The 22,623-nt window shown below is 53.0% G+C and overlaps 1 protein-coding gene across 1 annotated transcript in view; it reads left to right on the top strand.

Moving 5' to 3' along the window:
- ANO1 (anoctamin 1) overlaps positions 1-22,623 on the top strand; it is a 114,166-nt gene that overhangs the window by 50,145 nt on the left and 41,398 nt on the right. The window contains exon 11 of the mRNA XM_030811417.1: positions 1,699-1,859. Coding sequence (XP_030667277.1) covers positions 1,699-1,859 — 161 coding nt within the window. The remainder of the gene's footprint in view (positions 1-1,698; positions 1,860-22,623) is intronic.

A 22,623-nucleotide genomic window follows, 5' to 3' on the forward strand; every position in this document is an offset into this window, starting at 1 on the left:
AGGATCTTATTCTGACACCTCCTCATTTTCCAGAACAAAAAACTGAATCTGAGGCTAAAGGACTTGGCCAGGGCCATGGAGCGTATGAGTAGCCAGTTGAGGGCCCAGTTCAGGCCACCCAACTTCCACAAGGAGCCCCCCACGGTCCTTGAGCAGTAGATGAGAGCCGTGCAGTGCTTGGGCTTTGAAGATACACAGACCAGGATTCCATTCCCACTCTGCCGCGTGGCCCTGAACAAGTTACTTCCCCTCTCTGGGCTCCGGGATTGCAACAGTCCCCAGTGCTGGTCCAAGTGAGGTGGAACATCTGTGCCGGCCAGTAATGAGGCTCCTGCTCTCGCCGCCGATAGCCTGGAAGTATTGGTATTTTCTAATATTAGTGGGAGTGAGTCAGTGCTGGGGAGGAGGCACAGAGATGAGCCTCAGGCATCACAAAGATCCTCTCTCCTGGCCGCAGTGGTTGGGATCTGGCCCCAGGCTCGCCTGTGCTCAGTGAAGCAGAAGCCTGCACTGAGCGGGACCCATCGTCCCTGGCAGGCCCCCCCGGCTTCCCGAGTGAGCCTACAGGGTGGGCCTCCGCTGCGCCGGGCAGCTGGGGACCTATTCCTTCCGGCTCAGCCCCCAGTCTCCCAGAGAGGAGTCTTGGGATCCCCGTTTCTCCACCTCGTGTGTCCAGAGCACCTAGGCCACGTCCAAGGCAGCCGCCCCACCAGGCGGATGGAGATGCTGTGTGAACCGCAGGTAGACGGCGCCTGGCACAGAGCAAGGGCCCTCGTCATCACACCGTTTTCCAGGGCCTTATAACATAAAGACCTGGCTAGCATTTGCTATTGGCACAAGCCTTGACCGTGCCTGCTGATTAGATGGGGGTGGGCTGGGAACTCTGCCTCTCCTAGAAGTGGCTAGAGGACAGGCTGCGGAGGCTGCTGCCTCAGGGTCACCCCAGAGGTGAATGTTCCGGGGCCCATCTACCACAAGGCAGGTCTGGGTGAGTCCATCTCCAGGGCCGGTAACAGAGGTTGCGGGGCCCCATGCAAGAAGAAAATGCAGGTCCCTAGTTCAAAAATCATTGTGTGTGTGTGTGTGTGTGTATGGGGTGTGTGTGTGTGTGTGTGCGTGTGTGTTGAGATGGAGTCTCACTCTGTCACCCAGGCTGGAGTGCAGTGATGTGATCTTGGCTCACTGCAACCTCTGCCTCCAGGGTTCAAGTGATTCTTCTGCCTCAGCCTCCTGAGTAGCTGGGATCACAGGCGTGTGCCACCATGCCCAGCTAATTTTTATATTTTTAGTAGAGATGGGGTTTCACCATATTGGCCAGGCTGGTCTTGAACCCCTGACCTCAGGTGATCCACCCGCCTTGGCCTCCCAAAGTACTGGGATTACAGGTGTGAGCCACTGTGCCCAGCCCATTGTGTGTTTTAAGACAGCAACAGGGGAGCATTAAACGAAGCATGAGGCCCTGCTGTGCTCAGGGTTGGTGCAACAGCATGGGTCACATGCCTGTGAAGCTGTCCTGGATGGCAAGGAGGAACAGGGCATGGCTAAGCACCCCGCTTATGTCCACTATGGCACGGACCTGAGGGACCCTCGCCAACCCCCAGCTCGGGCCCAGCGCTTTCTCCCAGGCCAGCTCGGCACCCAGAAGGTGCTCCATCATGACCCAACGAGGCGACTCCAGGGCTACCCCTTCTCTTGCAGCATGGAGATGTGTGATCAGAGACACAATATCACCATGTGCCCGCTTTGCGACAAGACCTGCAGCTACTGGAAGATGAGCTCAGCCTGTGCCACGGCCCGTGCCAGCCACCTCTTCGACAACCCTGCCACGGTCTTCTTCTCTGTCTTCATGGCCCTCTGGGGTAAGCAGGGCTCCAGAGCGCTGGGTTTTTGGGCAGTGGTGAGTCTGAGTGGTACCTACGCTGCTTCTGTCTGTCTTCGTGAAATCATCATCAGGCAGGGGTTGTTGGGAAAAAATATAGGGGAAAGGGGCTGGTGGAAACGACCCGTTTTGTGTTCAGGTTACTGGGGTCCACACTGCATCAGGAGAGACACACAGGTTCTCCTGACCCAGCCAAGAGTCCCTTAGGAAAAGCCTAGGAGGGACGTTTTGCTCTGAGAAATCCTGACACCAGGGTGTGTTGGCCTGGGAGGGGCAGCTGATTTAGAGCAGAGAGGCCCGAGGGTCCTGCCTCCATCCCTGCTGCTGCTGGTGACCACCACACCCTGAAGGAAAGCTGACCTGGGCCAGGTCCCGGAGGCACCGTCTCTCACTAGAGCCCTCAGCATCCCTGGAGGCTTCATGTGCCCATTTACGGATAAGGGGGCGAAGGCCTAAGGGAGTTGGGAATCACCTGGGGTCACTCAGCTCCTGATTGCCACTGGGCTCCACTGCCATGCAAACCTAAGACACTGGGCTCCTCCTCCAGGAAGATTCCCTAACCCCAGTCCTACCCAACACCCAACTCCAGCTTTTGGGGCTTGGGAGGTTGGTAAGTGGTGGCTGAATGCATTTCTACAGAGGTTTTGGGCGAGCAAGCAGGCCCATTCTGTCCTCTGCAGCCCCGTGTCACAGCCTGTGCCAGCTTTGAGATGCCCACAGTGGGCAGCCTGTGCTGAGCCATCTCCCAGGCCTGGCCCCATGCCGGGCACTTAAGCCCCCATCCTTACCTGTGAGCTCCCACCTTGTAGGAGATGGGGCCAGGCACAGAGACGGCACAGGAGGGAGTTCAGGAGGGCTTTCTGGAAGAGGTGTGAGGCCCTTCAGCTGAGTTGACATGGGTGTGGGCGAGGGAGCATCTGTGGCAGAGAGACCAGGTGTAGAGACAGAGGGGCCTCTTGGTCCCACCTCATACTCCTGCTTGGGGCAGGCTCCCGGGGCTGGAATAGCGCCACCTCACCTGCAGCTGTACCTGCTTGGCACTGCCCTGTGTGCTCCATGGGTAGGCAAGGGGCAAACACGGACTGAAAAGGCAGTTGTTTAGCCAGTGAGGACGGAGGCCAGCCAGGTGTGGGGCTCTGTGTGGCCCTCACCTGCCAGCATGCTGATACTGAACATCAGACCTAGGATTCAGTACCGTGCCCCATCAGTAAGCAGAGCATTGGCTGGCATTGCCAAAGCCATGCTAGCATCCTCCATGGAGAGCACCTCGAAGTATGGCCTGTGGTTCTGGCTCAGGCACCTCCTGACCAAGGAGCAGCTGCTCGGGGGAGGCTGGAAACCTAGGGGAGGTTCGGAGGATGAAGGCAGAGCCGGATCTCTGGCCTGCACAGAAGCACCCAGCAGGTTGGGCAGAGAGGGACTGAAGTGCCGGCACCCAGCTCCAGGGTCCTCATGCTCCTCCCCTCTTCATCCTTATGGCGCCTCCGTTCTCTCCAGGCCCGAGCCCTGTCCCTACACAGCTTGGCAGCCTCCTTCCCTGCTCCGGAGGCTGCATTCAGGGCTGGTGTTCTCTCCCACAGTGCATAAGAGAATTCCCCACAAGGCTGAGGAAGCCGACGGGTCAGGTTATCCTCTTGCTTGGCGTAGACATCCTGCAGCTGGGACTCAGGGTTTGGCTGAGCCTGTGTGATCTGCGGGTGGGTGTGCACAGCAGAGCAGAGGGATGTATCAGGTGAGGTGAGGGAAGGGAGGCCTGGCCCACCCTCTGCAGCTCCTGCTCCAGCCTGGGCCGCTGGGCCGGGTCCTCTTGCCTCGGCTCACCACCACTCTATCTCGTTCCCACCCTTCCGGAGACCTGGGACAGAGGCCGCCAGCTCTGAGCATGGGTGCCGGCAAGGGTGAGAGTTGGAGCTTCTCCGTTTAGAGGCTACGTGGACGGCCACCTCCCTCAAGACCCTCCTCACCCTGGAATCTTATTGGGCAGCTCCGTCTCCTTAGCAGAGTTCCCTCCACAGAGGCCTTGGCCCCGAGGCACCTCACTGCAGCCCCCACCCGCTGTGTGCCCAGCTGGAAGGGCCCGGCTGTCATGAGCGCTTCCTCCACGTGGTCGCCAGCAGCTCTGTTTCCTCATTTGGGACCCCTGGGCCTGTGCAGCCACTGAGACAGTATTTCAGGTGGTCCATAGCATGACCCAGAAGTAAGTGTGACCCCTGTAGGACTGAGCCCCCTGAGCCACTAGAAGATTGTTCAGTGCTGCCTTCTGTGGTCAGCCCTGCTGCCCTGTGTGCATTTCTACAGTGCCCCAGGGCTCAGACTCCCGCTCTGCCAGTCCCCACCTCACTGCTGTGAACCTCAGCTTCCTCATCTGCAGTATGGGGCTGCATGAGGATTAGAGGCGGCAGACATGAGTTCTCAGCCGAGGCTTAGCACGTAGCTTACTCTAAATAGGTGGTCGCTGCCGTCTTACCACGTTGGAACATGTGAGAACCAAAGAAAACCTACATGACAGTGTGCGTGCGTCTGGTGTGTGGGAGGTACTCATCGGCCCATGTGTACTGAGCGCAGTGTGTGTCCCACACTGTGCCGGGCCCCAGGGGAACCACGGGAAGCAAACCTGATGTATCTGCTGCTCTAAAAGCTGCAGCATAGGTTTCAAGAGAAGGCCCCATGGGAAGGGTGCAGGGCTGTGGCAGGAGCTCCAGGTGCAGGGACCAGGTGGGAGAGATGTCAGAGCATCCGGAGAGGTCAGCAAAGACACGCTGAGAAGAACTTAGTGTGCTTGCTCGGAGGAATCAGAACCCAGTGCTGTCGGCTGCTGTGTCAAAGATGCTTTCCTGTCTTATGCTCGAGTCAGAGACCGCAAGTCTAAGAGGGAGCTCATGCAGTGATTAAGAGAGGGGTGCCATAGTGGGGGCCCAGCTCCAGGAAGGGCACCTATGGGAAGGTGTGAGAGAAGCGATTGGGAGCCTCATGGCACCCTCCCTCCCTGGCCCTGGGGCCCCTGATTTCATCCATCTGTTTCCTCTTTCCCTGCTGAAATCCCTGGGAGGAATTCATCCCTTAGACTCCCTGTAGCCACTTCTCCAAAGAAAGGGCCTCCAATGGAAAAGAGAGACTTTCGATTATTCCAAAGGACTCCACACTTTGTTTTATAGCTCTCATACTATTCCCATGAGTTAAGGAGACGCTGGCGGGCTTGGCTGAGCTGGTCTCATCTGACACACAGGGTTATGAATTACAGCTCCCACATTTAACCACGAATAAAAGGCTTTTAAGGGCCCTGGAGAAAGCGGCCACCACGTCCCTCCACCCCATGCTCTGCCCATCCCTGGCATCACCTTAGGATCTGGGAGGGCACAGCTGTCTGAGAGCCCCTGGCTGGTGTTCTTCTCTACAGCAGACTCCAAAGGCACCCACTTTTGTGGGACTCTCCAAACGTCCAGTAATTCCTGGGTGCATGGAACTGGGCCTCCCTCCTCCGCAGAGAAAGAAGGACGTGGTGTTTCGTTTTCTCCTTCTCCAATTACAGGCATGCCCAGTAAGCGCACGCTCCCAGGGGAAGGGAGCAGAGAGGCTGAAGGAGCCCGGATGAAGAAAGAAGCTGTCTTGGGCTGTAATTATCCCATTTTGAGCTTAACATGCCGGGCGATAAGAGGTTTCTGTGATAAGCTCCTGTTGCGGCTCTTGTTTTGGGAGCCCAAAGTGCTACGTGGCATTCTGGTCACTGCAAATTCCTTCTTCTGCATGCCAGGGTATCACCCAGTCACGCCTTGCAGGTCACCTGTGGGAGTGCCTACTGGGCAGGCATGGGTGCTGCAGCCACAGAACGAGCCTCTCCCCCCAGGCCTCCCTCCTTCTGGGAGTTCCTGCTGCAAGGCCGTCCTTTGAGAGGATGCAGACAGCGCAGATTGGTCAACACCCTGGTTGTTTGGGGAGAAACCCACAAGGGTCTGGTCCCTCATGTGTTGGGCTGGCTAGCAGCCCTGTGGCCCCCAGACCTGTGGACCCTCCAAGAGTAGAGCGTCCAGGGCTGGCTGACCCTGCTGGAGGCTCTAGGCCTGGGCCTACTTCCCAGGGGGCAGCAGCTCTGGGCTTGTCGGTCCCCTGTGGTTCTCAAACTCGGTCCCACAGGCCTCTGCAGGATCCCACATCAATCAAGAGGTTTAAGTGCAAGGGAGGGATGCCTGGGTACAGCATGGAAGTTGGCATCTCGTCTTAGGTGCCCGTGACCCTGAGAGTGAGTGTCGTGGCACCTGCAGCACCAGTGCCTCCCTCGCCTCACCCTGGCCTCAGTCCTGATTTAAATGAACATAGTCCTTCGGCCGATTTCACGTTTGGGGCTTCTGCCTGGAGTTTGTTAGGGGAAGACGGGAGTTCCTCTGCTGAGGTTCGAAAGCTCAGCCAGGGCCTGCAAGACTCTCTGAGCAAGTGAGGGCCCAGGGAGAGTCAGGAGAGGCCTTTCCTGGTGAGGTCAGGTGCCTGTCGTCAGCGTCTGCACTTGCCTGGAAGCTGCCCTCAGACACGCTTAGCTCCACCACACGAGGGTGTGGGCAGAGCAGTGTGAAGGGCAGGTCTTGCGTTCCCGGGATTTCAGTCACAGGTGGGGACAGACACGCACAAAAATCAGCATAGCCTCGAGATAAATGCAGTTGTTTCTCTTTGTGGACAAAGGCGTTCGATTTTCCAGAGGAGGCCAAGAATGGGAGCTGTGGGTCCATAGCTCGGTGTAGGGAGTGAGTTCCGGTGGTGAGCAGTGAGACACGCTGAGCTGGGCTGGCCAGGGAGGGGGTGAGCTCCCGGTGCTGGGAAAAATTCAAGCTGAGGTTGGAGGACTTCTTGCTGGGGCAACTGCAGAGCATTGGGAGGTGATGTCTATGTATGATCCAAGGCCACGTGGCTTATGGGAAGATTCCCAGGCCTTGAGCTGGTTTTTAATTTGGGGATCAAAATGTATCATAAATTTAGAATTATAAATGTAGGGTCAGCAGCATTCTGTCACTGCTGAAGTGCACGTGCCAGAGCTCCCTGTTGTTTATCACACTGTATCCGAACAGCTGAGAACCTGTCCCCATTTCACAGAGGAGGAAAGTGAGGCTCCATTGGCACAGCCAGGAACTGAAGCCACATCTCTCTGAGCCTGTCCTCGCTTCCCTGCCTGCCCCTGCCTGCCTCCCTGGACCCTGCGTCCATCAAGAACTATCTCCCCAACCCCCACCCCCTCCGCCGCCGTCACCGCTGTCATGCTCCTTCCCTCCCTCACCTTCCTAGAGACCTCAGCACCGGTCAGATCCCTCCCTGCCTCCCTCTCTCTGATTGTGACCCAGGAGGCTGTGACTCCCCAGCCTCCTGATGCCCCAGCTCCAGGCTGGGAATATCCACCCAGCGGGGCCTGGCCAGCCCTGGCGACCCACTTGATGGTTTGGCTTCACTGGATTACTCAGGCTGGCTTGGCTGCGTAGTAGGACAGTTAGATACAGTTAAGGGGTTCACAGTGCCAGCTCCGGGGCCCGGCTCAGGTTCAAATCCCAGCTCAGGCACCTGCCACCATGCCCAGCTAATTTTTCTATTTTTAGTAGTGACGGTGTTTAGCTTTTGTTGTCCAGGCTGGAGTGCAGTGGCGCAATCTCAGCTAACTGCAACCTCCGCCTCCCATGTTCGAGCAATTCTCCTGCCTCAGCCTCCCAAATAGCTGGGATTATAGCCGCCCGCCACCACACCCAGCTAATTTTTGTATTTTTAGGAGAGACAGGATTTCACCATGTTGGCCAGCTGGTCTCGAACACCTGACCTCAGGTGATCTGCCCATCTCAGCCTCCCAAAGTGCTGGGATTACAGGTGTGAGCCACCACACCCGGCCTGCACCAAATATTCTTTACCCAGTTAACCACTGATGGGCATCTTTGTCGATTCCATGTCTTTGCTCTCATAAATAATGCTGCAGTAAACATATGCATACATGTGTCTTTATGGTAGAACAATTAACATTCCTTTGGGCATATAACCAGTAATGGCACTGCTGAGTTAAATGGTACTTCTGTTTTAAGTTATTTGAGAAACCTCCATCTTGAGCCCCAAATACCTGACTCTAGGCCCTACTCCGCGGACATTACTAACTGGCTCCGGCTGGCGTGTGTGCCGAACGTGTGCCTTGCTTGTTCCTGACTGGATTACCTCCAAGTTTTTCTCTCACCTAGAGTAGTTTCCCCGTCTGTCTCCACAAAAATACACCTTCTTCCCTTTGGGAGCTGCGCTGAGGACTGCCTCTGTGCCAGGCCCCTGGCTAAGGGCTCTGCACTGCCTCTCTCTGTAACCCCACAGCAGACCAAGGCTCTGTTCTTTTCTCTGTTGAAGATGCTAAAGTGTTACCAGAAAGGGGTCTTGATCCACACCCCAGGAGAGGGTTTTTGGATCTCACAGTAAGAAAGAATTCAGGGTGAGTCCACAGTCTAAAGTGAAAGCAAGTTTATTAAGAAAGTAAAGGAGTGGCCAGGCTCAGTGACTCACGTCTGTAATCTCAGCACTTTGGGAGGCCAAGGTGGGTGGATCACCTGAGGTCAGGAGTACAAGACCAGCCTGGCCAACATGGTGAAACCCCCTCTCTACTAAAAACACAAAAAATTAGCCGAGCGTGGTGGCAGGTGCCTGTAATCCCAGCTACTCAGGAGGCTGAGGCAGGATAATCGCTTGAACCCAGGAGGCGGAGGTTGCAGTGAGCCGAGATCACACCATTGCACTCTAGCCTGGGTGACAAGAGCAAGACTCTGTCTCAAGGAAAAAAAAAAAAAGAAGAAGAAAGAAAGAAAGTAAAGGAGTGAAAGAATGGCTACAGAATAGGGCATTCCGAAAGTCAGAGGAGGACCGTGCCTACCCTAGGTACAGTGCTTGTTTATTTAGAGGATAACAAAGAAAATCTTGGGGAGATATACTCTGCTACGAGGGTTTGTGATAAAGGATTAATTGTCTTAATTACTATATTTTGCGAGAATCAATATTATTATCTCTAAAGCAAAATTAGTAATGCTTTTGTTCTCAACATCTCGGGATATCAGGACACTCCCAAGTCTAGGTCTGTTTAGTAAACGTTATCAATCTGTTCCCTTAACGTAAACATCTAGAGGCTGGGAATGCCTCACTTGCTGGGAACGCAGCCCAGCAAGCCCCAGCCTCATTTTTCCTAGTCCTCACTCAAGATGGAGTCGCAGCAAGCCCCAGCCTCATTTTTCCTAGTCCTCACTCAAGATGGAGTCGCAGCAAGCCCCAGCCTCATTTTTCCTAGTCCTCACTCAAGATGGAGTCGCAGCAAGCCCCAGCCTCATTTTTCCTAGTCCTCACTCAAGATGGAGTCGCAGCAAGCCCCAGCCTCATTTTCCCTAGTCCTCACTCAAGATGGAGTCGCAGCAAACCCCAGCCTCATTTTTTCTAGTCCTCACTCAAGATGGAGTCGCAGCAAGCCCTAGCCTCATTTTTCCTAGCCTCACCCAAGATGGAGTAGCTCCGGTTGGAATGTCTCCGATAGAAGCACAGAGAGGGTAAGCGACTTGCCCAAAATCACACAGCTAACAGGTCCCTAACAGACGTCTCAGATGCGCACCCCGGCCCATCTGCCTCCAAGGTTTCAGCACGTGCCCTGGTCCCACCTCTCTCTCCAAACGTTCCCCAGGCCCTCATCCAGGGCCCTCTTGGGGTAGCAGAAATGTACCGTGAGCCAGTAGCAGGGGACATGTAGGTGTAGTGCTGCTGAGCGCGCCGGCCCCCACGGGCTGTGGCCGTTCGTTCGGTGGCCCTGTTTTGTGAAGCCAGCTTGCCTGTTTTGCAATTCTTCACTGCATACCTAGTGCCTTGCGCCCCAAGAGCTGCGGGCCAGCCCCTTGCTAGCAGATAGCTGCATTCCCCCGACTCTGGGAGTGGGGGACTCTGTGCGTGCAGACCCCGCGGGAGGCTTTGCTGCTTGTCTCACCCCTCCCTAGCTCCACTTCAGCCCTGGGAGACAACAAATGTACCCCAACTGTCAAATAGAGTCAAGTACAAGTTCCGTCTGCACACTCCCATTTTGAGCAGGGGCGGGGGGAATTCACAAAAAACCCAGGCCACTCCCACGAAGCACTTGCTTTAGAGAAAAGGAGCTTATTCTAAATCAAGACAGGAACAACAGGAAAGAACCCACTGCGGCTGAGAGGTGTGAGCGGAGAGGGGAGAGACAAAGCCCCCATCCTGGGCCCTTTTCACACTGGCTGTCAAGGGCAATTACCAGGGATCTCTCCTTGTGTGTTTTTTAATCCCTTATTCAATTATTTGTTCTTTACCCTCTAAGGGATTATTTTCCCTCTGGTATTTCTTCTCCCCTTGTGTCCTTTCTTTTCCTGCCTCCAGCTGTTCACATTTCTGCTCCTACAATGGCAAAGAGACAGAAACCTGTTACTGCCTGGCAGCCGGGAGCCTGGTCGTGGCCACCCGCCCGCCGGGGTGTGGGGCTCCGTATTCACGGTGGATGAATCACCTCCAGCCTGCTGTTTTAATCTTTGCTTCCACTGCACCGTGGGGTCCAGCTTTCCTGGAGCTGACACGTTGGTCCCAGAGACTTCAGCTTGCTGCTGTCTGGGATTTCTGACATTTGAAAGCCTCAAATAAGATGTCTCATTAAGCAGCGTTGAGCCCTATTTAGCTATTCACTTGGATCCATTTTCTGAAATTATAGCATAATAATGGGGTTTTAACTGCTTGTCAGTTCCACGAAGAACAAAGGAGTTTATCTGATTTGAGCCTGTCTGCAAAAAGCCAGAGAAAGATGGTCCCAACTTTAATGAAATGTCAGAGATGGAACTGGAACCCCTCCCAGGGGCTGGGCCTGAGATTTTACATGGAGTTGACAAGTCACCCAGCTGAGTCACTCCCAGCTAGGTGGGGACGAAGGGGATGCACTGTGATCATCTGCGGGAACTAAACTTGTTCCAGGGATAAATAGGTAGGGTGCCCAGTGACTCAGAGCAAAAGGGAAGGCTGGAGGCCTTTGTGCCCCACCCATCTCTGCCGAGCACTCACGTGCAGGACCAGAGCCCTGCCCCCGCCCTGCCATTCCCTAGGAGACCCCTCTCTAACCTCTAGTTCATGGAAATGGAGTCTGCACTAAGCAAACATTGCACTTGTCAGGAACTGGAGGTTAGCAAAGGGTGGTTTCTATTCCCAGGGGGTGGGTGTCTTAGTGTGCTCCAGCTGCCATAACCAAATACCACAGAGAGGTGCCTGCAACAACAGGCATGCATTTCCCACAGTTCTGAGTATGGAGAAGTCCAAGATCAAGGTGCCAGCTGATTTGGCCCACGCCTTGGCTTTCAGACAGCCACCTTCTCCCTGTGTCCTCAGGTGGCAAAGGGAGAGACAGGAAGCCTGTTCTCTGCTGTCTCCTCTTCCAAGGGCACGAATCCCATCATGGGGACCCCACCCTCATGACCTCAGCTAAACCCAATCAGCCCCCAAAGGCCCCATCTTCAAATACCATCACCTGGGGGGTCAGGGCTTCCATGTGAATTTGGGGGGATGCAAGTCAGGCCAGAGCAGGGGGTCACATTTCAAGGAAGGGAATGGATAGGGACCCCACATGCAAAGTCCAAGCAGGATGCACCCCTGCTCTGCAGTCGTGTGTGACTGTGCCCTGCCTGCTTCCCAGAGCTGGTGGGCTCAGGGGTGGAGGGCAGAGGCTTGGAAGACGCGACCCCTGCCCGTGAGGAGCATGGATCTCACTGGAGAGATGGGGCTGTCCACTGGGCAGCTGCAGAGCAGGTTGCAACTCGCTCAGGAGAACCAAGAGAGTGTCAGATGAAGCACCTGAGATTGTGCCCTGGTTTGGGCAACAGCATCTCAGGGGAGAGAGAGCTCAGAAAGGGAGTCCGCAAGCCAGCTAAGGAGGTGCCATGGAATTAGGGAAATTGGAGTGAGGCCTGAGTAGTAGAGACATTGGGATAGGTCGAGGCGGGGTGGGAGGCAGCCTGGGAGGAGAGGCAGCTAACCTGATGGATGGAGGGATGGTTGGAGAAGGACGGCAGAAAGACAGAGGGGTCGGTACTTCCAGATGCCTGCTGGCAGCCTATGGAGCTTATTCAGAATGCAGATTCCGGGGACCCTGGGTGACTCTGTAGGTCAGACATCTGCATTTTAACAAGCTCCCTGGGAAGACTCGGAAACACCCCAGATTCCCAGACCCACACTGAGAAATCCCGGAGGAAATGGACAGATTGCCCCCCACCACAGGTAACCACACATGTGTGTCCCTCCGGCCCATTCTCCTGTGATTCCTCCAAGATGTGGCAGGTGCACATTAACACATAAGGGGAATCTACACCCATCATTCTATCATTAGCTTTTTGTAAATTACAGTCAAATTCACACAACATAAAATTAACCATTTTAGGTGCACAATTCAGTGGCATTTAGCACGTGTTATGCATCCACGCCTCTATCTAATTCCAGAACATTTTCATGACCTCAAAGGGAAACCCTGTCCCCATGAAGCAGTCGGTTCCCCTTTCCCCCAACCTCAGCCCCTGGCAACTACCAATCTGCTTTCTGTCTCTGTGGATTTACCTGAATCTATGGATTCAGATTTCAGGGGATTGGGCTCCTCCACTGCTCCAGAACAGCTACATAAAAACTTACCATAAATATTTATATGTATTTATATATATATATTTATATATATTTACCATAAATATTCTGGGTATTTTATACAAATGGGGTGATACAAAATGTGGCCTCTGTCCTGTGCTGAGCCTCTAAAGGGGACACGTGGAGATCCCCACGACCGAGCCGGGCTGTAAGAGCAGTCCTCTGTCAAGCCCTTACAGAGATGCGGGCCCTGCCCTGAGCACCGCTTGTGGATGAAGTCAGGGACACCCTGTGACAGACCCTCTCAGGCAGGCGCTGGTGACAAGCCCATTTCTCAGATGTGGAGACTGAGGTTGGCAGCAGTGTGATCAGCTGCCCACACTCACCCCGGATGAGATCCCACGTAGACCTAGAGTCTTTCACTCACCTGCTGCCTCTGGACACCTCTATGAGGAGTTTGTGTGACTCTGTGCTGTGAAAATCAATGTGGGAAGGGACCGTAGCCCAGCCACCCGCTCCCGCCAGGCCTGCCTTCTCGCTCGCTGCCACCTCTGTGCTGTGTGCTGTGGTGACTCCTGGGCTCCAGATTTCAGGGGGATGGGCTTGTCCCTTTGGCCACCTTGTAAGGCTGCTGCACTCAAGGCCATTTCTTCATTGTACACTCAGGTGGGTGGGGGAAGCCCCGTCCCTGATGCCAGCCTATCTGGGCATCGGAAGGCCTGGGTCCAGGTTTCTGCCCTTACTTGATGAGTCCCCTGACATCTCAGAACCTCAGCTATGTGTCTATAAAATGGAGTGCGTCGTCCCTGCGTGGAGGGGGCCGGGGCAGGATCCGAGGGGATCAGGCGTGGGAAAGCGCCGTGCCCAGCGCCTGGCAGAAGCTGGGTATTATACAACATTTGAATGAGGTGGTTGGCACATTGGCAAGGAGGACCAGGATTGGGAGCCTCGGAGGGCAGGAATCGGAACTCGCATGGGTGAGGAGAGAGGGTTCAGGAGCAGGAGAATTACTTGAGGAGGACGGAGCTCAGGGTTCTTCCTGCCTTCGCTCACTCTACTAGAAGGTGGTTCTTCACACTGCTCACAATGCCAGCTTTGAGGACTGGCCACCAGGCGCAGCACGAGCCTTCACATTCCTTTCCTGCTGGTGAAGCCTGGACTCCACAGCTCCACCTGCACGCTCAGTGCCCACAAAAGCCAGACAATAGGGCATGGTGGGGTCTGTGGCCAAGTGGAAAGGCATGCCCAAGTTTTGACAAAGGGATGATCATTGCTCAGCTCCAGCCTTCCACTGCCAATGCTTCTGGCTTTTAAAGGAGAAGCAGGAAAGGCATAATTTTTATGTCAAACGTCTTTATTTTTTAAACGTGGCAGAGCCAAACAAGCCACATCTTTGTATCATCTCCACCCTCCACCCCACCCCCAGCCACCAGGTTACATTCTAGGCTCCAGTCTGGGTCCTGGCCAATCTACAGACACCTCCAGGACAGGGCCTTTGCTTCTATCTGAAGACACAGTACAAATTTTAGAGCAAGAATACCACGGTTCAGTGCCGGGTGCAGTGGCTCATAACTGTAATCCCAGCACTTTGGGAGGCCGAGGCAGGCAGATCACGTGAGGCCAGGAGTTCAAGACCAGCCTGGCCAACATGGTGAAACCCTGTCTCTACTAAAAATACAAAAATTAGCCGGGCGTGGTGGCATGTACCTGTAGTCCCAGCTACTTGAGGGGCTGAGGCCAGAGAATTACTTGAACTCAGGAGGCAGAGGTTGCAGTGAGCTGAGATCACACCACTGCACTCCAGCCTGGGCAACAGAGAGAGACTCCATCTCAAAAAAAAAAAAAAAAAGAAAGAAAGAAAAACAATACCAGGGTTCAATATCAGCCACCAAGCTCTGTGACCTTAGGCAAGTTACTTAACCTCTCTGTGCCCCCATTCCTCATCCATAAGACGATATGCTTTAATAATCATATTTGTGATGCTACAGCTATTATTTCCTTAAGGAAAGTTAAATATCTGCACAGAGAGTCGGTCCAGTATCATGGTTCCGTGAAGACTCTGGAGTCAGAGAATGAGGTTCAAATCCAACGGCTGCTGCTCCCCTTCAGCTGACCTTGAGCACAGCACTCCGGCCTCTGAATCTCAGCTTTGTAAATGGTCTCCACTTTGTAAATCTATGAATGGGAATCATCCTTCCTGCCTGCGGTCGTTGTGAGGATGAGATTGACTGATGTCTGTAAAATGCTAGTGCACGGATATGTCCTCGTTAACTGGTGACTGTTGTTATTCTGCAAGCTGGCGAGTGCAGAGAGGGCGAGCCGGGGCGGTAGTGGGGTGAGTGTCATAGTGGAGGCCAAGTCTGGGAAAGAGGAGCTGGGGAGGCTGGGACAGGGAAGGTGCATGAGTCAGGGTTCTCTGGAAGGACAGAACTGATAGGATATTGTATGTATTAACGGGAGTTTATTCAGGAGAATCGACTACTCACACAATCACAAGGTCAATCCCCACAATAGGCCGTCTGCAAGTGGAGGAGAAGGGAAACCAGTAGTGGATCAGTCTGAGTCCCAAAACCCCAAAAGTAGGGAAGCCGACAGTGCAGCCTTCAGTCCATGGTTGAAGGCCTGAGAGCCCCCGGCAAACCACTAGTGTAAGTCCAAGACTCCAAAAGCTGAAGAACTCGGAGTCTGATGTTCAAGGGCAGGAAGCATCCAACATGGGAGAAAGATGAAGGCCGGAAGACTCGGCAAGTCTGCTCTTCCACCTTCCCCTGCCTGCTTTTTCTAGCCTCGCTGGCAGCAGAGGGGATGGTGCCCACCCAGATGAAGGGTGGGTCGGCCTCTCCCCCTCCACTGACTCAAATGCTACTCTCCTCTAGCAACCCCTTCACAGACACACCCAGAAACAATACTTTGCATGCTTCAATCCAATCAAGTTGACACTCAATACTAACCATCACCGCAGGTAAACAGGCCAACTCTGCAGGTGTGCATGGAGCCAGCCCTCCTGGGCAGTGCTCAGCCCCAAAAAGCATCCTAAAAGGGCGTTGTTGCCCTGGGTGGGCAGAGGAGGACAGAAAGAGGCAGCTTTCATAGCACCGTGGAGGAGCCATCGGGGGCCTTGCAGACCAGGCAGAGACCAGGGAACAGCTGGCCTCCTCCACTGCTCCAGAGCAGCTACAGGGGTCAAAGGACATCTTCAAAGAGGCAGAGACCTCCCCACATTGCCTCCTGGGGAGGGTGCCCACTGCAGACAGGCCGCTCCTTTCATGCGCGTCCATGTGAAGAGACCACCAAACAGGCTCTGTGTGAGCAACATGGCTGTTTATTTCACCTGGGTGCAGGCGGGCTGAGTCCGAAAAGAGAGTCAGCAAAGGGTGGTGGATTATCATTAGTTCTTATAGGTTTTGGGATAGGCGGTGGAGTTAGGAGCAATGTTTTGGGGGGCAGGGTGTGGATCTCTCAAAGTACATTCTCAAGGGTAGAGAGAATTACAAAGAACCTTCTGAAGGGTGGGGGGATTACAAAGAACCTTCTGAAGGGTGGGGGAGATCACAAAGTACCTTCTTAAGGGTGGGGGAGATTACAAAGTACATTGATCAGTTAGGGTGGGGCAGAAACAAATCACAATGGTGGAATGTCATCAGTTAAGGCTATTTTTACTTCTTTTGTGGATCTTCAGTTACTTCAGGCCATCTGGATGTATACGTGCAAGTCACAGGGGATGTGATGGCTTGGCTTGGGCTCAGGGGCCTGACATTCCTGCCTTCTTGTATTAATAAGAAAAATAAAACAAAATAATGTTGAAGTCTTGGGGCGGCAAAAATTTTTTGGGGAGTGGTATGGAGAGAGAGAATGGGCAATGTTTCTCAGGGCTGCTTCAAGAGGGATTATGGGCGGCGTGGGAACCTAGAGTGGGAGAGATTAAGCTGAAGGGAGGTCTTGTGGTAAGGGGTGATATTGTGGGGATGTTAGAAGAAACATTTGTCTATGGAATGATTGGTGATGGCCTGGATATGGTTTTGGATGAATTGAGAAACTAAACAGAAGATACAAGGTCCGAATAAAAGAAGGAGAAAAATGGGTATTAAAGGACTAAGAATCGGGAGGACCCAGGACATCCAATTAGAGAGTGCCCAAGGGGGTTCAGCATAATTACTTGCTTGGTTGGCAAGTTTTTGGGCTCTATCCTTGAGTTTTTTTATGTTGTCATACACCAGGCCAGATTGATTTAGATAAAAACAGCACTCTTCATTTAAGAATATACAGAGTCCTCCTTTTTCAGCAGTGAGTAAGTCAAGGCCTCGGCGGTTTTGGAGGACAACTGCAGCTGAAGAGTCAACTTGGGCCTGGAGGACTGATAAAGTTTGTGATATGTCTGTGATGCTAGCAGAGAAGTCATTAGACAGGCTACGGAAGGTCGTGACAGAGGTTGAAATGCCTGCTATTCCAGTACCGAGAGCAATAGTGGAGGCAGAAAGTCCTAAACCTACCATCAAGGGAATTAGTGGAATAACTCTTTTTCGTAGTGTCGATGTCATGAGAGGAAGAGGGAGCTCTTCGGTCCTATTTGCAAATTGAATTTTGGGGGTAAGGAAGACTAGTGTGCATGTGCCTGTCCATTTAGCAGGTAGGCACATGTAGGTAGAGGATCCACAGAGGAAGAAGAGACCTTGTGCGAGGCAAAACTGGAGATGTAAAGTAAAAAGATGAGAAGGAGTGCTGAAAGGGGTGTCTTGTACCCAGACTCCTAGGGATCCAGCTAGGGCGGCAGCTGTCAGAGATTGTAATGGGGACTGATGGGGTAATTGCATAGAGGGGGAGGTTCAATTTTCATGGTATATGAGAAAATGTTGAGTATCTATGAGCAACCTTTCACTGTTATTTTCGGGGCTGGGTTTAAGTAAACAAGAAGAGGGCCTGGGAGGAGAGTCTGATGAGCAAGGGGAAGGTAGCCAAGGATGGAGTGAAATACAGGGTAAGTGTCTTAATAGTGAGTTGTGGAGGAAGGTATTGAGGACAAAAGAGTGTATGGGTTGGGCACCACAGGGTGGATAGGCAAAACAATTTGGTTGATAAGGCACAGATCTTGAACTAATCTGTAAGACTTGTCTGGTTTTTGGACAGGTAAAATGGGATTGTAAGGAGAGTTTATAGGTTTTAGAAGCCCATGCTGTAGCAGGCGAGTGATAACAGGCTTTAATTCTTTTAAAGCATGCTGTGAGATGGGATATTGGCGTTGAGTGGGGTAAGGGTGATTAGGTTTTAATGGGATGGTAATAGGCATGTGATCGGTTGCCAGGGAAGGAGTAGAGATGTCCCATACTTGTGGGTTAAGGTGGGGGGATATGAGAGGAAGACTCGAAGGAGGCTTTGGGTTGGGGAGAAGGGCAGCAATGAGATGTGGCTGTAGTCCAGGAATAGTCAGGGAAGCAGATAATTTGGTTAAAATGTCTTGGCCTAGTAAAGGAACTGGGCAGGTGGGGATAACTAAAAAAGAGTGCATAAAAGAGTATTGTCCAAGTTGGCACCAGAGTGGGGGAGTTTTCAGGGGTTTTGAAGCTTGGCCGTCAATACCCACAACAGTTATTGGGGCAAGGGAAACAGGCCCTTGAAAAGAAGGCAACGTGGAGTGGGTAGCCCCCGTATCGATTAAACAGGGGATGGACTTACCCTCCACTGTGAGAGTTACCCGAAGCTCGGCGTCCGCGATGGTCCAGGGGGCTTCCGAGGTGATCGGGCAGCGTCAATCTTCAGTTGCTAAGCCTAGCAGATCCGGGAAGGAGTCAGAGAGCCTTGGGCTAAAGCTTTAGGGGCTCTAGGAGTGGCTGCCGGGCGAGCTGGGCAATCTGCCTTCCAGTGGGTCCCTGCACAGATGGACATGGCTTGGGAGGAATCCCGGGCTGCAGGCATTCCTTGTCCCAGTGGCCAGATTTCTGGCACTTGAAGCAAGATCCTGATGGAGGAAGTCTTGTAGGAATGCTTGACTGCTGCGGCTTAGGCATGTGCAGCTTAGGCATTTTGAAGTTCTCATATGCTGGAGGTGTGGCTGGGTTTTGTCTCACAGCAGAGGCAAGTAATTGTAACTCAGAAATGCATTGCCATCTGGCTGCTTCCTCTCTATTATTGTACACCTTGAAGGTGAGGTTGATTAATTCCTGTTGTGGGGTTTGAGGGCCAGATTCTAATTTTTGAAGTTTTTTCCTAATGTCAGGAGTGGATTGGGTGATAAAATGCATATTAAGAATAAGGCAGCCTTCTGGCCCTTCTGGGTCTAGGGCGGTATAGCGTCTAAGGGTAGCTGCTAAGCGGGCCATGAACTGGGCTGGGTTTTCATCTTTACCTTGAGTAGTTTCTTTAAGTTTGTCATAATTAACAGCTTTGTAAGCTGCCTTTTTAAGCCCTTCAGCTAGGCAGGAAATCATGTAATCTCACCTAGCTATACCTGGGGAATTTGCCTGGTAGTTCCATTGGGGATCCTCTCGGGGAACTGCTCTAATGCCTTCCTGGAGGTCTGGTTCGTGAAGCCAGCAGTTATCAGCGTGAGATTGGGCTAGAGAAAAAACTCTTTCCCGTTCATCCGGGGAAAGGGTAGAAGTCAGGATGACATTTAAGTCACTCCAGGTTAAATTGTAAGACAGAGTTAGATATTGGAATTCCTGTATATATTTAGTGGGGTCTGATGAGAAAGAGCCTAAACGTTGACTGATCTGAGAGAGGTCTGATAGAGAAAAAGGTACATGTACCCTGACTATGCCTTCAGCTCTAGCCACCTCTTTAAGAGGAAATTGTTGGACAGGTGGGGAAGAGCTAGTCGCGGAACTAAACTGTAAGCTGGACCAGGTGTGAGGAGAGGAGGTGATAGAAGGATTATAGGGTGGAGGAGTGGAGGCTGAGGAAGAATTGGGACTTAGCTCAGCCTGGTGACAAGCAGCCTGGGGAGGAGGGGAGAGGTCAGATGGGTCTGTAGAAAAGGAAGACTGGAAAGAGTCAGCAATGCTTGGGGTTGGGACTGAGGGGACAGGTGGGAGGGAAAGAGGGAGGATCTGGGAGGAATCGCATTGGGAACAGAGACTAGGGAGGGAACGAAGTGTGAAAAATGCCTGGACGTAAGGCACCTCAGACCATTTGCCCATTTTTCGACAAAAATTATTTAGGTCTTGTAGGATGGAGAAATCGAAAGTGCCATTTTCTGGCCATTTAGAGCCATTGTCAAGTTTGTATTGGGGCCAAGCAGTGTTGCAGAAGAAAATAAGGCATTTAGGTTTTAGGTCAGGTGTGAGTTGAAGAGTTTTTAAGTTCTTGAGAATACAGGCTAAGGGAGAAGAAGAAGGAATGGAGGGTGGAACGTTGCCCATAGTGAAGGAGGCAAACCCAGAGAGAAGAGAGCGCAGAGATACAAGTTTGGGGTACTTGCCCCTTCCCCCAGAGAAGGGGTAGAGACATGGAGAGAAGGGGTTGAGGGGTACTTGCCCCTCCCCTAGAAAAGCAGGACTTGCTGCTAAGGGTGAAGGAGAAGGGGTTGAGGGGTACTTGCCCCTCCGAAAAGCAGGACTTGCTGCTAAGGGTGAAGGAGAAGGGGTTGAGGGGTACTTGCCCCTCCGAAAAGCAGGACTTGCTGCTAAGGGTGAAGGAGAAGGGGTTGAGGGGTACTTGCCCCTCCGAAAAGCAGGACTTGCTGCTAAGGGTGAAGAAGGGGTTGAGGGGTACTTGCCCCTCCCCCAGAAAAGCGGGACTTGCCGCCAAGGGTGAAGGACCAAGGCAGGCGTCCCTGCGTGGTCTGACACCTCTGAAACCTGCCTGGGTGAATAATCAGGGAGGCGTCCCTGCAATGATTAAACACCAAGGGAAGGCTGCCTTCCCTAGTCCGTGACCGGCGCCAGAGTTTTGAATCCATGGATAAAACATGTCTACTTTGTCTCTACCAGAAAATGAAAGGAATTGAAATTAAGAGAAGGGAGAGATTGAAGAGTGGAAAGGAGAAAGTGGTGGAGGGACAGTGAGAGAGGTTGGAGAAGAGAGTAAGAAGAGGCCGCTTACCAGATTTAAAATTGGTGAGATGTTCCTTGGGCTGGTCTGTCTGAGGACCTGAGGTCGTAGGTGGATCTTTCTCACGGAGCAAAGAACACGAGGACAGGGGATTGATCTCCCAAGGGAGGTCCCCTGATCCGAGTCATGGCACCAAATTTCATGCACGTCCGTGTGAAGAGACCACCAAACAGGCTTTGTGTAAGCAACATGGCTGTTTATTTCACCTGGGTGCAGGCGGGCTGAGTCCGAAAAGAGAGTCAGCAAAGGGTGGTGGATTATCATTAGTTCTTATAGGTTTTGGGATAGGCGGTGGAGTTAGGAGCAATGTTTTGGGGGCAGGGAGTGGATCTCACAAAGTACATTCTCGCCGGGCGCGGTGGCTCAAGCCTGTAATCCCAGCACTTTGGGAGGCCGAGGCGGGTGGATCACGAGGTCAGGAGATCGAGACCATCCTGGCTAACAGGGTGAAACCCCGTCTCTACTAAAAATACAAAAAATTAGCCGGGCGTGTTGGCGGGCGCCTGTAGTCCCAGCTACTCGGGAGGCTGAGGCAGGAGAATGGCGTGAACCCCGGGAGGCGGAGCTTGCAGTGAGCCGAGATCGCGCCACTGCACTCCAGCCTGGGGGACAGAGCAAGACTCTGTCTCAAAAAAAAAAAAAAAAAAAAAAAACAAAGTACATTCTCAAGGGTAGGGAGAATTACAAAGAACCTCCTTAAGGGTGGGGCAGATTACAAAGTACCTTCTTAAGGGTGGGGGAGATTACAAAGTACATTGATCAGTTAGGGTGGGGCAGGAAAAAATCACAATGGTGGAATGTCATCAGTTAAGGCTATTTTTACTTCTTTTGTGGATCTTCAGTTACTTCAGGCCATCTGGATGTATACGTGCAAGTCACAGGGGACGCGATGGCTTGGCTTGGGCTCAGGGGCCTGACAGCTCCCACCGTCTGCCTCCTGAGGGTTAGGGCCCCTGGGGGCTGGGGGCCTCCTGCTGGGCTCCCTGTGGCCCTCCTCACCTGCCACAGCCATGGCGCTCAGTGCGTGTCTGCTGAGTGACTGGGTTTCCAGCAGGTGTTTCAGCAATAGCCATTCCCTCGCCAGCTCAGCTCTGCATCTTGGGGAACCACGTTCCCTAGGCACCCGGGTTTCCCTCTTCCCAGTAGGTTCAGCCAGTGGGAAGCCCTTTTGGGAAATCAGAAGGCGAGAGGAAGGGAGCAGCCGAGATACTGCTCCCTATCCCCCTGCACTTCCTGGGACATCCCCAGCAATGACTGCATCTTCTCCAGGCTCTGACTTCCCCTGCGAAGCCCTTCCTCCGTGATCCCAGCTTCTTCTGGGCAGCTTCAGTTACTGGCTCCAGCATTGGCACTGAGCACCTCCTACTGGCCTGCCATCCTGAAACAGATGCCAGCTCCTGCTGTGGGTCATCTCTGGGTGGTCCCACCATCCCCCGTGTGGCTTCTCAGCTTTTCCGTTGCCTGTGCGACCAAGTCTCAGGATTAAATTACTCCGCTGTGAAAAGACCTGGGGTGGGGGGGGCGGGGTTCCTATTTCCAGGCTGGGCCGGCTGATACAGTAGCCGTCCTAGATAAACCTGTGCATCCTCAGAAGCCCCATTCGCACCTTGCCTTAATGGGAATGGGGTGTGTTATGCATAGACTCACGCCCTCTGAACTAGGTTCACACCCATGACTTTCATTCTTTCCTGCCACATGTTGCCTTCAGTTAAGGGCCACATTTGTGAATTCACTCTGCACGGTCACCATCGCACAGCCCATTTTATTTGCACGTCAGCACTGCTGCTTCTCGGATAAGCCATTTGATCCCTCTGAGCCTCAGTTTCCCCCTCTGTAAAATGGAGGGGATGGGAATAGCGCCTACCTCCTATGATCACTGTGAGGCTTAAATAACACTGATACTTCCTCACTGTTACTCCAAGTCTGATTATTAGAGGGCACCATTTTATGGATGAGGAAACAGAGGCATGGAGAGGCTAAATAACTTGCCCAAGGTCACAGAGCTCAGTGGCTGGTATTGAACTCTGGTATTATTTCCCTAAACTTTGTACTAAGCATCTTCAGACAGATGCAAGGGCCCTGTCCTGGAGGGGTCTGTA

This window comes from Nomascus leucogenys, chromosome 4 (assembly GCF_006542625.1).
Source record: "Nomascus leucogenys isolate Asia chromosome 4, Asia_NLE_v1, whole genome shotgun sequence".
Lineage (NCBI taxonomy): Eukaryota > Metazoa > Chordata > Mammalia > Primates > Hylobatidae > Nomascus > Nomascus leucogenys.